This window comes from Eptatretus burgeri, unplaced genomic scaffold, assembly GCF_056783735.1.
Source record: "Eptatretus burgeri isolate ZD-2024b unplaced genomic scaffold, Ebu_testis_v1 Ebu_testis_scaffold_34, whole genome shotgun sequence".
In the NCBI taxonomy this organism is placed as follows: domain Eukaryota; kingdom Metazoa; phylum Chordata; class Myxini; order Myxiniformes; family Myxinidae; genus Eptatretus; species Eptatretus burgeri.
In genome coordinates, this window is record NW_028221984.1 from 110,845 (window position 1) to 123,279 (window position 12,435).

The window sequence follows — 12,435 nt, forward strand, 5'->3', positions numbered from 1 at the left end:
TTCTACATATATATATATATATATATATATATATATATATATATATATATATATATATATATATATATATATATATATATATATATATATATATATATGCCTGGTGCTGGCGCAGTGGTTAGGGCAGCGGCTTGGGATCCAAAAGGTCCTGAGTTCAAGCCCCGTTGGGCCACTGAATTAATATACCAGGGGGTTGACTCCACCTGTCATCCTTCCGAGGTCGGCGAAATGAGTACCAGTGTACTGGGCCGGTGTATACCCTGGTTAAAATAGGTGTACCATATCCCTGTGTCGTAAGAGGCGACCAGGGTTGCGTCAGGAAGGGCATCCGGCGTAAAACATGTGCCAAATCACAATGCGGATCATACGGATGATCCGCTGTAGCGACCCCGAACAGGAGCAGCCTAAAGAAGAAGAAGATATATATATATATATATATATATATATATATATATATATATATATATATATATATATATATATATATATATATATATATATATATATATATATATATATATATATATATATATATATATATATATATATATATATATATATATACACACACATACATATATACACAGTGGTCTGCAACCGTCTTCACCCCGAACCAATAATGCCACATTTTTGAGATGAATAACGAATTATTCATCTGGTTGATCTACATTCTCATCCGAAGAATTCTCGTATATAAACATTTTTTCCGAATGAATTTTTTCTGCATAGCTGTAGAGATCAAACTAAACACTGTTATAGTTGAAGGAAGTTACATGTCAGGAATACCTGTCAATAAAACATGTACAAATCCAAATTCATTGTTTGCAAAAGTATTCATCCCCTTCGGTCAGCACTTTTTGGAAGCACCTTTTGTAGCAATGACTGCAACGAGTCTTTTTGGGGTCTCTACCATCTTTGCACAGTGAGATGCTGAAATCTTTGTCCATTCTTCATGTGAAGATTGCTCTAGTTCTGCCAAGTTTGATGGGGATCATCGATGGATTGCAATCTTCAAGTCTCGCCCTAAAATGTTCAATTGGGTTTAAGTAAGGACTTTGACGGGGCAACTCGAGAACATTTATTTTTTTTCTTATTCAGCCACTCCAGTGTGGCCTTAGTTTTGTGCTTCGGATCATTTTCCTGCTGAAATGTGAATCTCCTACCCAGTTTCAGATTCATGGTGGACTCAAGGAGGTTTTCATGAAGGATTTTCCTGCACTTCGCACCGTCCATTGTCCTTTCTTTCCTGACAAGCTTGTCAGTCCCTGCTGATGAAAATCAGCCCCACAACATGATTCTGTCACCACCATGCTTGACAGTTGGGAAGGTGTTCGACTGCGTGATGTGCAGCGTTCGGCTTGCGCCAGATGTAACGCTTTGAATTTCGACCAAAAAGTTCAATTTTTATCTCATCTGACCACTAAACCTTTTTTCCACATGCCTGCAGTATCATTAAGATGCTTTTTCACAAAATCCAAATGAGCTTTTTGATGTGTCTTTTTCAGTCATGGCTTCTGTCTTGCCACCTGTTCATCGTGGTCATCTTTGTGAAGTGAACTGGATATTGTTGATTGATGAACACTGACCCCCATCTCAGACATAGAGCCTTGCAGATGTTTCAAATTCATTGTTGGATTTGCAGTGACATGCCAAACCAGTTTCCTGCTTGCCCAGCTGCTGAATTTGGATAGGTGTCCTGATCTGGGTAGAGTCTGGGTGGTATGATATCTCATTTCTTAATGATGGATTTCACCATACTCAAAGGGATAATGAGTGACTTTGAAACCTTATAACCCTCTCCTGAACGGTGCTTCTCCACCACTTTGTCTGACTTCTTTGGAAAGTTCCTTGGTCTTCATGTTTGCGTTGATGGTTGATCATGCCTGCAGTGTTGTATGAATTCAGGTTCATGACTGTTTGCCCTGTAGTATGATGATGCAACTCTGTAGTAAGTGAGTTGTACCATAAAACTCCGAAGATTTGTTGGGAAACTTAAATTTTTAAGTTAAACTGCTGATTACACACAGGTGAAACTTATTACACTTGTTTTGTAACCTCTCAAACAAATAATTTTTTTGTGAAGTTATTTAAGTTTAGGTTAATTTGGCAAAGGGTTTTGAATACTTAGGCAACTGAGAATCATCTAATTTTCTCTGTTAATCGAATTTATTTTTTCTGCATTTTTTTAGCTTTCACACTTTGGAGTATTTTGTGAAGACTTTATATATTAAGTTTGATTTGAAAGCATAATGAAATAAGCTCAGGTGGCATCAAAATGTGAAAAATTTGGAGGGGGACGAATACATTTACAGGCCACTGTACACATACATGCACATACGCATATGTACACACGTATATATCTGTATACAGGCACTTCCCTATTTTATCATGGATGAATTCCTGGAAAACATCATCATGTAAATCGAACTTCAAAATCTCGACTTTTAAAATGCATGAAAGGGTGAATGCATTCCTGACAGAAAATAAAAATTGAGGTAAATTTTTTCAGAGTAAATTTCCAATTTCACTTCTCCCGTTGCTTTACTCACCCTAATCCTCCCGTTATATTATTCGTTCTTTCACTTCAATCTTTAATTTAATGTAGTTTGCCTTTCTAACTCGGGAGATTTTTCCCACAGAGAACCCAGCCGCGGCCGCCATTTGCAGCGATCCTGCTGTTTAATTATATTTATTGCATTCAATTAAGTTACCTTTTTGATTCAGTTACCCTTTCTGCACATTCCTTCATCTTTTCCTCACTCAATATAATTCTCTGAAGAGGAGAAAAAGTTAAGTTTAATGCTTTGGCAATTTCACATTTTCTTGTGTAAATATGGAGAAGGAGGGTTGCTTGCTTGAAGTAAATTCTTATATACGTACATACGGTTCATTAAAATAATCACTTATTTCTTTGAATTTTCGGATTTCACTCCAGAATTTGACAATTAGTCCACTTGCTCCAATCCTCAAATCCGAAGACAGATTTTGATTATATACTTTAATTAGTCTGTGAGAGTACATCTTGTTTCCAAGGCAAGTCTTTTTTTATTAGGCTGAAATAAAATAGTGGAGTAATACCCCTGTGAGGCAGATGTGGGCTGACCAAGGGAAAGCCTGTTTTTAGTTTTAGTTTAATAAGCCCATTAATCATCTTCAAAAGGGGTGTTTTATTGATCGAAATACCCAGTTTTCGTTCATGCACTCCCTTGGAGTTCCCTTAATATGCACACAAAGTTTGAGGTTGCTACATTTCATGGTTTTGGAGTTATGTGGGAGACACACTAACACACGCACACGCGCACACACACACACACACACACACACACACACACACACACACACACACACACACACACACACACACACACACACACACACACACACACACACGCACACACTGACATTTATTATTATAGATGCATCAGGAGATGAAGTGTGCGGAAGGGTTGAGGGGTGGGAGGGGGGGTGATTGTGGTGGTAGGATTCTCTTTTATTAAAGAAAAGGATCATAGAGTTAGGATGACACTATTTGGCTCATTTGTGCTTGACATGTATCAGTACTCCATAAAGCTTAATCTGACAACTTTATGTTACATATGTATTAACCCTATTTTAAAAATCATTTTGTCATTGTTTATAATCTAAAAACATCAACAACTATTTTTAATATTCACTTGTGCACCTTATTTAATCTCTGGCATGTAATTTAGCCAGAGTACCTACATATGACTTTCAATGTTTTCATCAATACTCTGGGATGTTTAACTTTCAGAACTTAAATGCATATGGGATGGCTGGTTGATCTACATTCTCATCCGAAGAATTCTCCTTTTGGGATTGCACCAGTGTGGTAGTTTTTAGATGATCAACCCCATAAGGGGAATAAATCAATGACCTCATAGCTCAGAGGCATACTCCAAACCAAGCAATCTTATTATTCCTCAGTTTACAATTTCCAAAGTGGTCTCTCAACAAAGTACGAATTCGGCTTCATGACTGCTTTTCTTCAGAGTTCGGTGCGTTCACTCTGACAATTATTGTGAAAATTGAGAAAAGAAAGACAAAGGGTATGATTAAAAAAGAAACAGTAGGTTTAAGTTGTGTGGGACGAGTGAGGAAAGAATGTAAAATAACTGGAGAGGAGGTGGGAGTAAAAGGACAGGGTTAGACTGAAAGGGAATGTAAAATTTAGTGTACCACAAGAAATAACACAATAATTTATATGTAAAATCTCTTCTAAAAGAAACAAAAACAAAGCAATAGCAAATAGAATGGGGGAGAGGGCAGAAGTTATGCCATATTTGCATTTGCAATAAATCATGAACCCTGAAGGAAACTTTCCAAAGTCCAAGTAAAAATACACTTTCATTAAATATAATCTTGCACTTGAATCGTTTTCATAAATCTTCATTTTTAGAAGATACCATTGTATAAATAATATGTTATAAGGGAATACTTGTATTGTGTTGAAGCATTTCACGAATAAGCAAGTAAACTTGCATTACTTTTGTATTTTCCGAAATATATGCAATAATATTGTATTCTGAAGTTGTTGTTTTTTTCAAAATGTGATTCTCTTCTTTCTTTCCATCCCAGATGCCTGTCAACCATTTAATTTGTCAGTGACAGCACGTAACACAACATCGGTGTCCATCAGCTGGATTTCCCCAAGAAATAACACCGACACCAGTCTTGTCTCTTGGTCATATTCTGGAAATGAAATCCAACATCAAACTACAACCAACAAAGACCTCACGATCATGGGACTTTTACCTGGCAGAAACTACTCTGTGTCAGTCTCTTTGGTGGACTGTAATGGCACAGGAAGCAATCCATCAAGCATCATTGTACAAACAGGTATGCAGCAAGTGGGTATGAGGTATACTCGATTTGTCTATTTGTCAGGGTAGAACTAAAATAATGAAAAACACGATACAAAATAATTCACTTTGATGAAAACTGTTGTTTCAAATAACATTTTCTCTGTTAATTTACTGGAGGCAGCCACAAAGTTCAACAGACAATGTATCGATCCCTCGAGACCCAAAAGTTTAAGCTTCCATTGATATTCCAAAACCTTTGGTTTGAGAGGCTTTGTTAAATAAGAAAATAATATGTTAAACAATTGATATATTGACACATGAACACTTGATCTCACAACTCTTGTTTGAGTAATTAATTAATTGACTTTTATAACGGCCACTTATCATCATTTATTGCTTCACGTGTATAAAAGTATTCATTTCTCTTCTCAAAATTAGATTTTTCTCGCAATAGGTGATTACAAAAGATTGTCCAATATCCCCCAAAGTTTTTCAGCATTGTTTTAGTTTTCAAAAACTTAGGAAAGGAAATTCCAACCTTTGATACTGCATAACATGAAAAGGCAAGTGAGATGAAAATCCAAAGAAAGCATACATCCTAAGTATAGTTGGCTCAACATGGCCTTGGTGGATTCTTCTGCTGCAGAACAAAAGGGTTCTGATGAATCACAACTTTATATGCAACAGTACATGTTCCCAAACTTGTGTCATACTTGTCGAAGCACAGAGCCCGAATGTCCAACATGTGTTTGGGGATCAGGATTAAGATGGTAACTTTGATACTTTATCAAGTACGAGCAGGGGTACTTGGTCTGTTCAGTTGCCCAGTGCTGTTCTAACCCTGTTGACATGTTGAAGAAATCATATTTGAGGTGTTTTTTCATTTTTTGTTTTTGTTGTTGTTGTGGCTCAAAACATGACCCCACACCCACTATGGAATGGAGACAGGGATTATTTGTTATCGCTTTTCACATGGCTACAAAGGCTTAGGCAATTTAACTATTGAGCGGTTTTAAAAAATAAAAATAAAATTCAAACTAATCCAACCTTTTTTTCTAAATTTTAACAATTGTTTTGGCCTAAAACACTTCCGGCACTCACTGATGAACCTCTGAGTCTGACAAATATCCATTTGGAATTCTTTGAGAAAAATGTTGACACACACAGACAGACAGACAGACAAACCTCTCTTATCCTGTAGAAATGTCAATGTGAAAAAAAACTTTGTAGATATCTTCATAAGAGTTACTGTAGAATTTTAAATTTTGGCGGATTAAAATGAATGATATTCTTGACTATAGAAAAGATAAATCGCACGAGACAATAACATCCAATGAAATCATGTGTACTTTGCAACGAGCTAGTGGGATGACAAAACAATACAGTCGCAGAAAAAACTAGAAGGGCACTTGGAAGAGCACATACCTCCGCCACGTAATGCCTGATCCACGACAACATATCGGGCGCAATACATTTTTGAAATATCATGCAATACAGTACTACATCGTTTTTGGCTCTATCTCTCAAGGGTGAAGAATCCCATAAAAAATTAAATTATCCTCGTATCCAGATATGGATTTGGATCTTCACCAAATTGAATCAATTCGTCCTTGTGACACGCCAAATCTGTCCACCAACTTTCGTCCGAATCCGTCCACAACTTTTTGAGATATCATGCTATATATCGTTTTTAGCCCTATCTCTCAATGGTAAAGAATCACTTTTAAAGGTTCCAGTAGCCAGATCCGGATCTTCGCCAAAATCTAATCAGTTCGTCCTTATCACACACCCAACCAGTCCACAAAATTTAATTTGGATCCGTCTACAATTTTTTGAGATAACCTGCACACAAACAAACAGACAAACAAACACAAACAAACAAAGACAGAAAGGGGTGAAAGCATAACCTTCATCACCTTCTGTGGCAGAAATAATAAATAAACAGGTCATTCCATCACGCCATTCTTCCTCAACATCGTATTGACTGGTTCTGCTGTCGGCATAAAGTCTGTAGGTAAGAGAAAGGCTGGAGAGCGGTTTCACAAACAGCAGCCATTGATGGGGCACAAAATGTGTTCAATTATTAATTACTTTATTTCAGGTTTATTGAAACTATCCTTCTGAATGCAGGTCTGTTCAGTCCTTTATGTCCAAATCTTGCTGGAGTGATACATTTTCCAAATGCTGTTTATTAGGTTTTTCAGTATTAAAAATTAAAAAACACATAGATTAGCCTGCATGTCTTCTTTGTTTGCTTTTTTTGTCAGCATTTTTTTTTGGGGTCGACAGAGTCGAGGCTCATGGAAGAGAGAGAACACAGACTGGATCAGGACATAATATAACAGCAATGGAGGAGGGTAGGGTGGAGGACACATCAACACAGCAGGAAAGAGGGACAAAATGGAGGGAGACTTGGAAGAAGAAAGAACATGTGTATGGATGAGAGCAAGTGGAGAGGGAGAAGGACACAGTTGGGCTGGATAAACATGTCGAATGCAGGTGCAAACTCTGTCACATTAGTGTAATACAAAACTGGGGAAGAAGTAGAAATGGAACAATAACAACAACAACAACAACAAAAAACAGCATTCAGAATCTCTGCTTCAATATCAAAGGATTCTTTTTCTGGACATTGATAACTTTGTGATTTTTATTTCTTCTGTTCTTGCATTTTTTTAAACAAAGACTTGAATTAGCACCACTTTCAGCAAAATCTCTTTTTCACTGCTATTGAAAATAATTGACCAGGACACCCTTCATGTCGCTCAACACAATCAGTTTGCATCACATCATGTTTTTCAGACTTACATTTTGCTTTGACCGAAATATACTAAACAGAATAATTTAAAGGCCAAATCAGTTTTACAGCCATCAAGTATATGGACACATTAAATAAATACTATGAGAATTGAGTGTTGTTATTTTTTAAACCCCCAGTACTGTGTGTTAGTCTCCTTGCAACCATTTTTATTTGCAACTGCTTTTGACAAGGTCTTTACCCTCACTAATGTCGCCAATTTTTTGTTTGTCTCTTGATATTTATATTGTTGCAGATCCCTCACCTCCAGTGAATCTCACAACAACTAAATATAATATCACTTCCATCACTGTCAGTTGGAGGGCACCGAGTGATCCGAACAAGGACAACTACAGCTACCATATAACATGGTTTCAACTTGGAAGTTCATTTTTGACTTTCTCCAGAAGCACCAACCAGACAGCGCTCACCATTGCTCAGCTTTTACCTGGGAAGAAGTACTCTGTGAATGTCTCTTCTGTTATCTCCAATGGAAACAGTGTGCCCATAACTTTGGAGGCAATGACAGGTATTGTTTTTCTCACAACTCCTTCTGCCAATTGCCCTCTTTCTGAGGTTGCATTTCCATGCTTTACATGGCTCTTGGCTTGAGGTTGGCACCAGGGATGCAGGTTAAATTCGCAATTATTTTTGTGCTGTATACCTCCAGGTCTGGACCTGACAATTAAGTTTCGTGTGATTGTTAGATCCATGGTATATAGGCATGCTATATGATTGCACTCCACTTTCCTTTTAAATATTGTTTCCATTTACCTCTTTCTTTCCACATTCTACATTTTTAGGAACAGTGATCAAAAGAACAACCTTTTTCAATCCCTTGACAATAAATTCAATTTGTTATCTGAGCTTATATAGCCATGAAACACAACACCCAACTTGACACTGTTTGCTACCCAAGCAGTCTTGTAACAAGGAGTATTCTTGTCATTGTTTTCCCATGAAAGCCAAAAAAACCCATTAAAGTTGCAATATCATAAAACACAATATTGTCCGCCAGTTAGCCGAGATAGACCTTATCATGTTCTCATTGCATGGGATAACACACAGCACACCGTTTCCGTGAACAGATCGAGCTTTATCGAGAGCTCCCGCAAAACACACCAAACCCGTGGAAATCAGAGAGCGAATGAATAATGAGTGATGAAAATCAAAACAGAGCATGTGCAGGTCGTCGGCAGGTGACATCATGTCCGAAGCAGTAAAACAACAACCAATACTGGTGATCTGTAAAACCAATTCAGAACCAATTAAAACCAATTCAGATCTGTAAAACCTTCCAGCTTCTCGAAGGTGTTCAGTAATCTTCTTGATTACTCTCCTTAAGTGAGAGAGAAACTGCAGCATTTACTACCAAAACAAGTTTTCTTGGTGGACAAGTTGGGTGTGTGACAAGGACTGACTGATTTCATTTTGGTGAAGATTCAAATCCCAATCCTGGCGGAGTTATGCACACTACCGAGTGCCCTTCGAGTTTGAGTTAGAATCATCCGATGTCTCTCTTCTAATTACTCTCTCTCTCTTCTCTCTCTTCTCTTCTCTTCTTCCTCTCTCTCTCTCTCTCTCTCTCTCTCTCTCTCTCTCTCTCTCTCTCTCTCTCTCTCTCTCTCTCTCTCTCTCTCTCTCTCTCTCTCTCTCTCTCTCTCTCTCTCTCTCTCTCTCTCTCTCTCTCTCTCTCTCTCTCTCTCTCTCTCTCTCTCTCTCTCTCTCTCTCTCTCTCTCTCTCTCTCTCTCTCTCTCTCTCTCTCTCTCTCTCTCTCTCTCTCTCTCTCTCTCTCTCTCTCTCTCTCTCTCTCTCTCTCTCTCTCTCTCTCTCTCTCTCTCTCTCTCTCTCTCTCTCTCTCTCTCTCTCTCTCTCTCTCTCTCTCTCTCTCTCTCTCTCTCTCTCTCTCTCTCTCTCTCTCTCTCTCTCTCTCTCTCTCTCTCTCTCTCTCACCCATCTCTTCCTCTCTCGCTCTCTCTCTCTCACCCATCTCTCTCTCTCTCTCTCTCTCTCTCTCACCCATCTCTCTCTCTCTCTCTCTCTCTCTCTCTCTCTCTCTCTCTCTCTCTCTCTCTCTCTCTCTCTCTCTCTCTCTCTCTCTCTCTCTCTCTCTCTCTCTCTCTCTCTCTCTCTCTCTCTCTCTCTCTCTCTCTCTCTCTCTCTCTCTCTCTCCAGTGTGACCTTTCATTTTTCCTGTGACTTAATTGAGATCAAACATCGCAGTGGGTTGACATCGGACGTGGGCAGAGGTGTTTCCATCAACTCATTCGCATTAATATCTGTTTTATAGTTTAACTCTGACTTACATTTTAATACTCTCATTACTAAATGTAGGTATGTTCATTTGTTTTCTCTTGGGATATGTTTTTATGTGCAGTAAACCCTTCAATATCATGGGGGTTAGGTTACTGGAAAATGCCAGGATAGTCAAATTATGTTTACAAATACCCCTTATCTATATATTACTAAAACTCTCACCTTGTATGCATGTATGTATGTAGGTATGTATGTATGTATGTTCCCGAAATACAGCCAAAACGGTACACGATAGCGCAAAATATTTGGCCCACCTTACTCACCATTCGCCTGTGGTGTGCAGTATCAAGTTTCGTTCAAATCAGGCAACAAAAAAATTATTTAAAAAATCAATTCCCGATTCAGTCAAGTACTCTTCGGGAGAATTTGATCAATGCAAACAACCTCAGCGGTATAGTTCACTGGAGCTATCTTTTTTATTTTCTTGAAATGATTTATTTAAAAACTCACACATTTAGTATAGACAAAGAACGATTTATTTTTAAGCATAAAATAAACATGGCCATTTTGATCTAATGTTTCCGTGTTGATTAATAAATAAAATTGTGTTTAGAAGATGACGCACAATAATTTCTTCAACTTTCTTTTCTCCGTTTTTTTTCTTCACATTGACGCGCAATATCAAGTTTCGTTCAAATCGGGCAACGAAAACAATTATAAAAAAAATCAATTCCCGATTCAGTCAAGAACTCTTCGGGAGAATTTGATCAATGCAAACAACCTCAGTGGCATAGTTCGCTGGAGCTATACATATATATATATATATATATATATATATATATATATATATATATATATATATATATATATATATATATATATATATATATATATATATTTTTTTTTTTTGAAATGATTTCTTTATGAACCCCTGTCACAATGGGAACCCAACTGGTTCACAGGTCGTCTAGTCCATACTATAATTCACGGATCTATGTGTGTTTGTGTGTTTGTTTGTCACGCTTCTCCTCCTACAGTTCTGGGCCGATTGCATCCAGACTTGCTACATAAGATCAGCATGACCCAAATTAGTGTATAGGGGTCTTTTTTGTCTTTGCCGTGGTCTAGGTTTGGGGGGATGCAAATTCTCTATGTAAATGTGTATCGTGTAATGCCGCTCCAGGTGGGAGAAGTCCCCACCTTTGACAGTACAGTATTCCTGTCCCCACATTTTCCAGTGCTGTGCGGTGTTTTGAATTATGCAGTGAGAGGTATTTTGAATTGCATGTTTGAATTAGGATAATAACATAACTTACCCCCCCACCATCCCCCCTCCTCACCTGCCCTGCCCCCTGGCCATTTCCGTATGGAGCTGGTGCTTCTTCTCATTTTAAAGCAGGGAAATTAATTGGTTGATTTGAGAATATTAAATTATGTTCATAAGTACCTCTATTTAATATGACATGCTGATTGTGCGCCCATGCAGAATCATGTGGAGGAAACCTTTCAGCAGATGGCTGGCTAACCTCTCCAGGTTACCCGCATTTTTATGAAGGCAATGTGGACTGCCTGTGGGACGTGACAGCACCTGCCGGGAATGTTGTGGCACTCTCTGTCATGGACTTTGATTTGTATGATGTTGACAGCTGTTGGAACAGTTGGCTTGGCTTGGGTTACTTGCAGACGTCACAAAGAGAGATCACGATGTGCCATGCCACAGATGAGGGCCGGACATTCGTATCGGCTTCTAACTTTTTGCGCATATTGTTTCATACAACAACATTTGAAACAAGACGAGGCTTCAACGTGACATGGAAAACACAAGGTAAAATTTGTGTCAGGATTCGTACTCCTCAGTCGATTTCTAAAAACTGCAAAAATCTTCGCATGCCCTTAATTCTTGCAAATTAGTTCATGTTGTACTTGTATCTGACTGAAAACAACTGACATGAGAAAACAAAACAAATAATATCATCATGTGTTATGCAAGCCTCCACATTGTCTTTATTTTGTCCCATATTACAGTTAGTAGAGGAAATGACAGGTGGAGGGAAGGGTGTTTCGGGTGAGTGGGTGGGGGTGGGAGTAGTCCTGGTGGCTTGTTTTTTGGAAGATAGGTGAAAGATGAGAGTGAGAGGCTAAATGTTGTACTTGCATTAACTACAACTTTTAACTGATGCTCTTTTTATCATGATTGGAAATCTCACTTTTAAAGTTGTTTTTTGCACACTTTACCATCAAAATTTACACATGAAAACTTTATTGTGTAAATGTGAGATTGTAGGAGCAGAAACAGATTTATGATGAGTCGTTGATGGCTCGATCTTCCAATATATGTTGTTCATCACGTCTTCCACAATTTTACTCTTTATCTTGTGGTTATAGCAAGACGTCATTGAACCCCAGCACACGTTCCTTACCCAGTTATCTGCTCTATCAATGATCAAATTATTTTTGAGAATTGTTGTCCCAATTGTTATTGCCACCAGTCTATAATATAAAAGGAGAGCGATGTCGGTGTGCGTGCCTGCCTGCCTGCATCCGTCCGTCAACACTTG

The 12,435-nt window shown here is 38.2% G+C and overlaps 1 protein-coding gene across 7 annotated transcripts in view; it reads left to right on the top strand.

Annotated features, from left to right (window-relative positions):
- Positions 1-12,435, top strand: part of LOC147007731 (uncharacterized) — a 218,407-nt gene that overhangs the window by 104,519 nt on the left and 101,453 nt on the right. For all 7 annotated transcript variants that reach the window (XM_085866511.1, XM_085866515.1, XM_085866513.1 and 4 more), the window contains 3 exons: positions 4,597-4,857; positions 7,877-8,149; positions 11,364-11,702. In XM_085866511.1, coding sequence (XP_085722637.1) covers positions 4,597-4,857; positions 7,877-8,149; positions 11,364-11,702 — 873 coding nt within the window. The remainder of the gene's footprint in view (positions 1-4,596; positions 4,858-7,876; positions 8,150-11,363; positions 11,703-12,435) is intronic.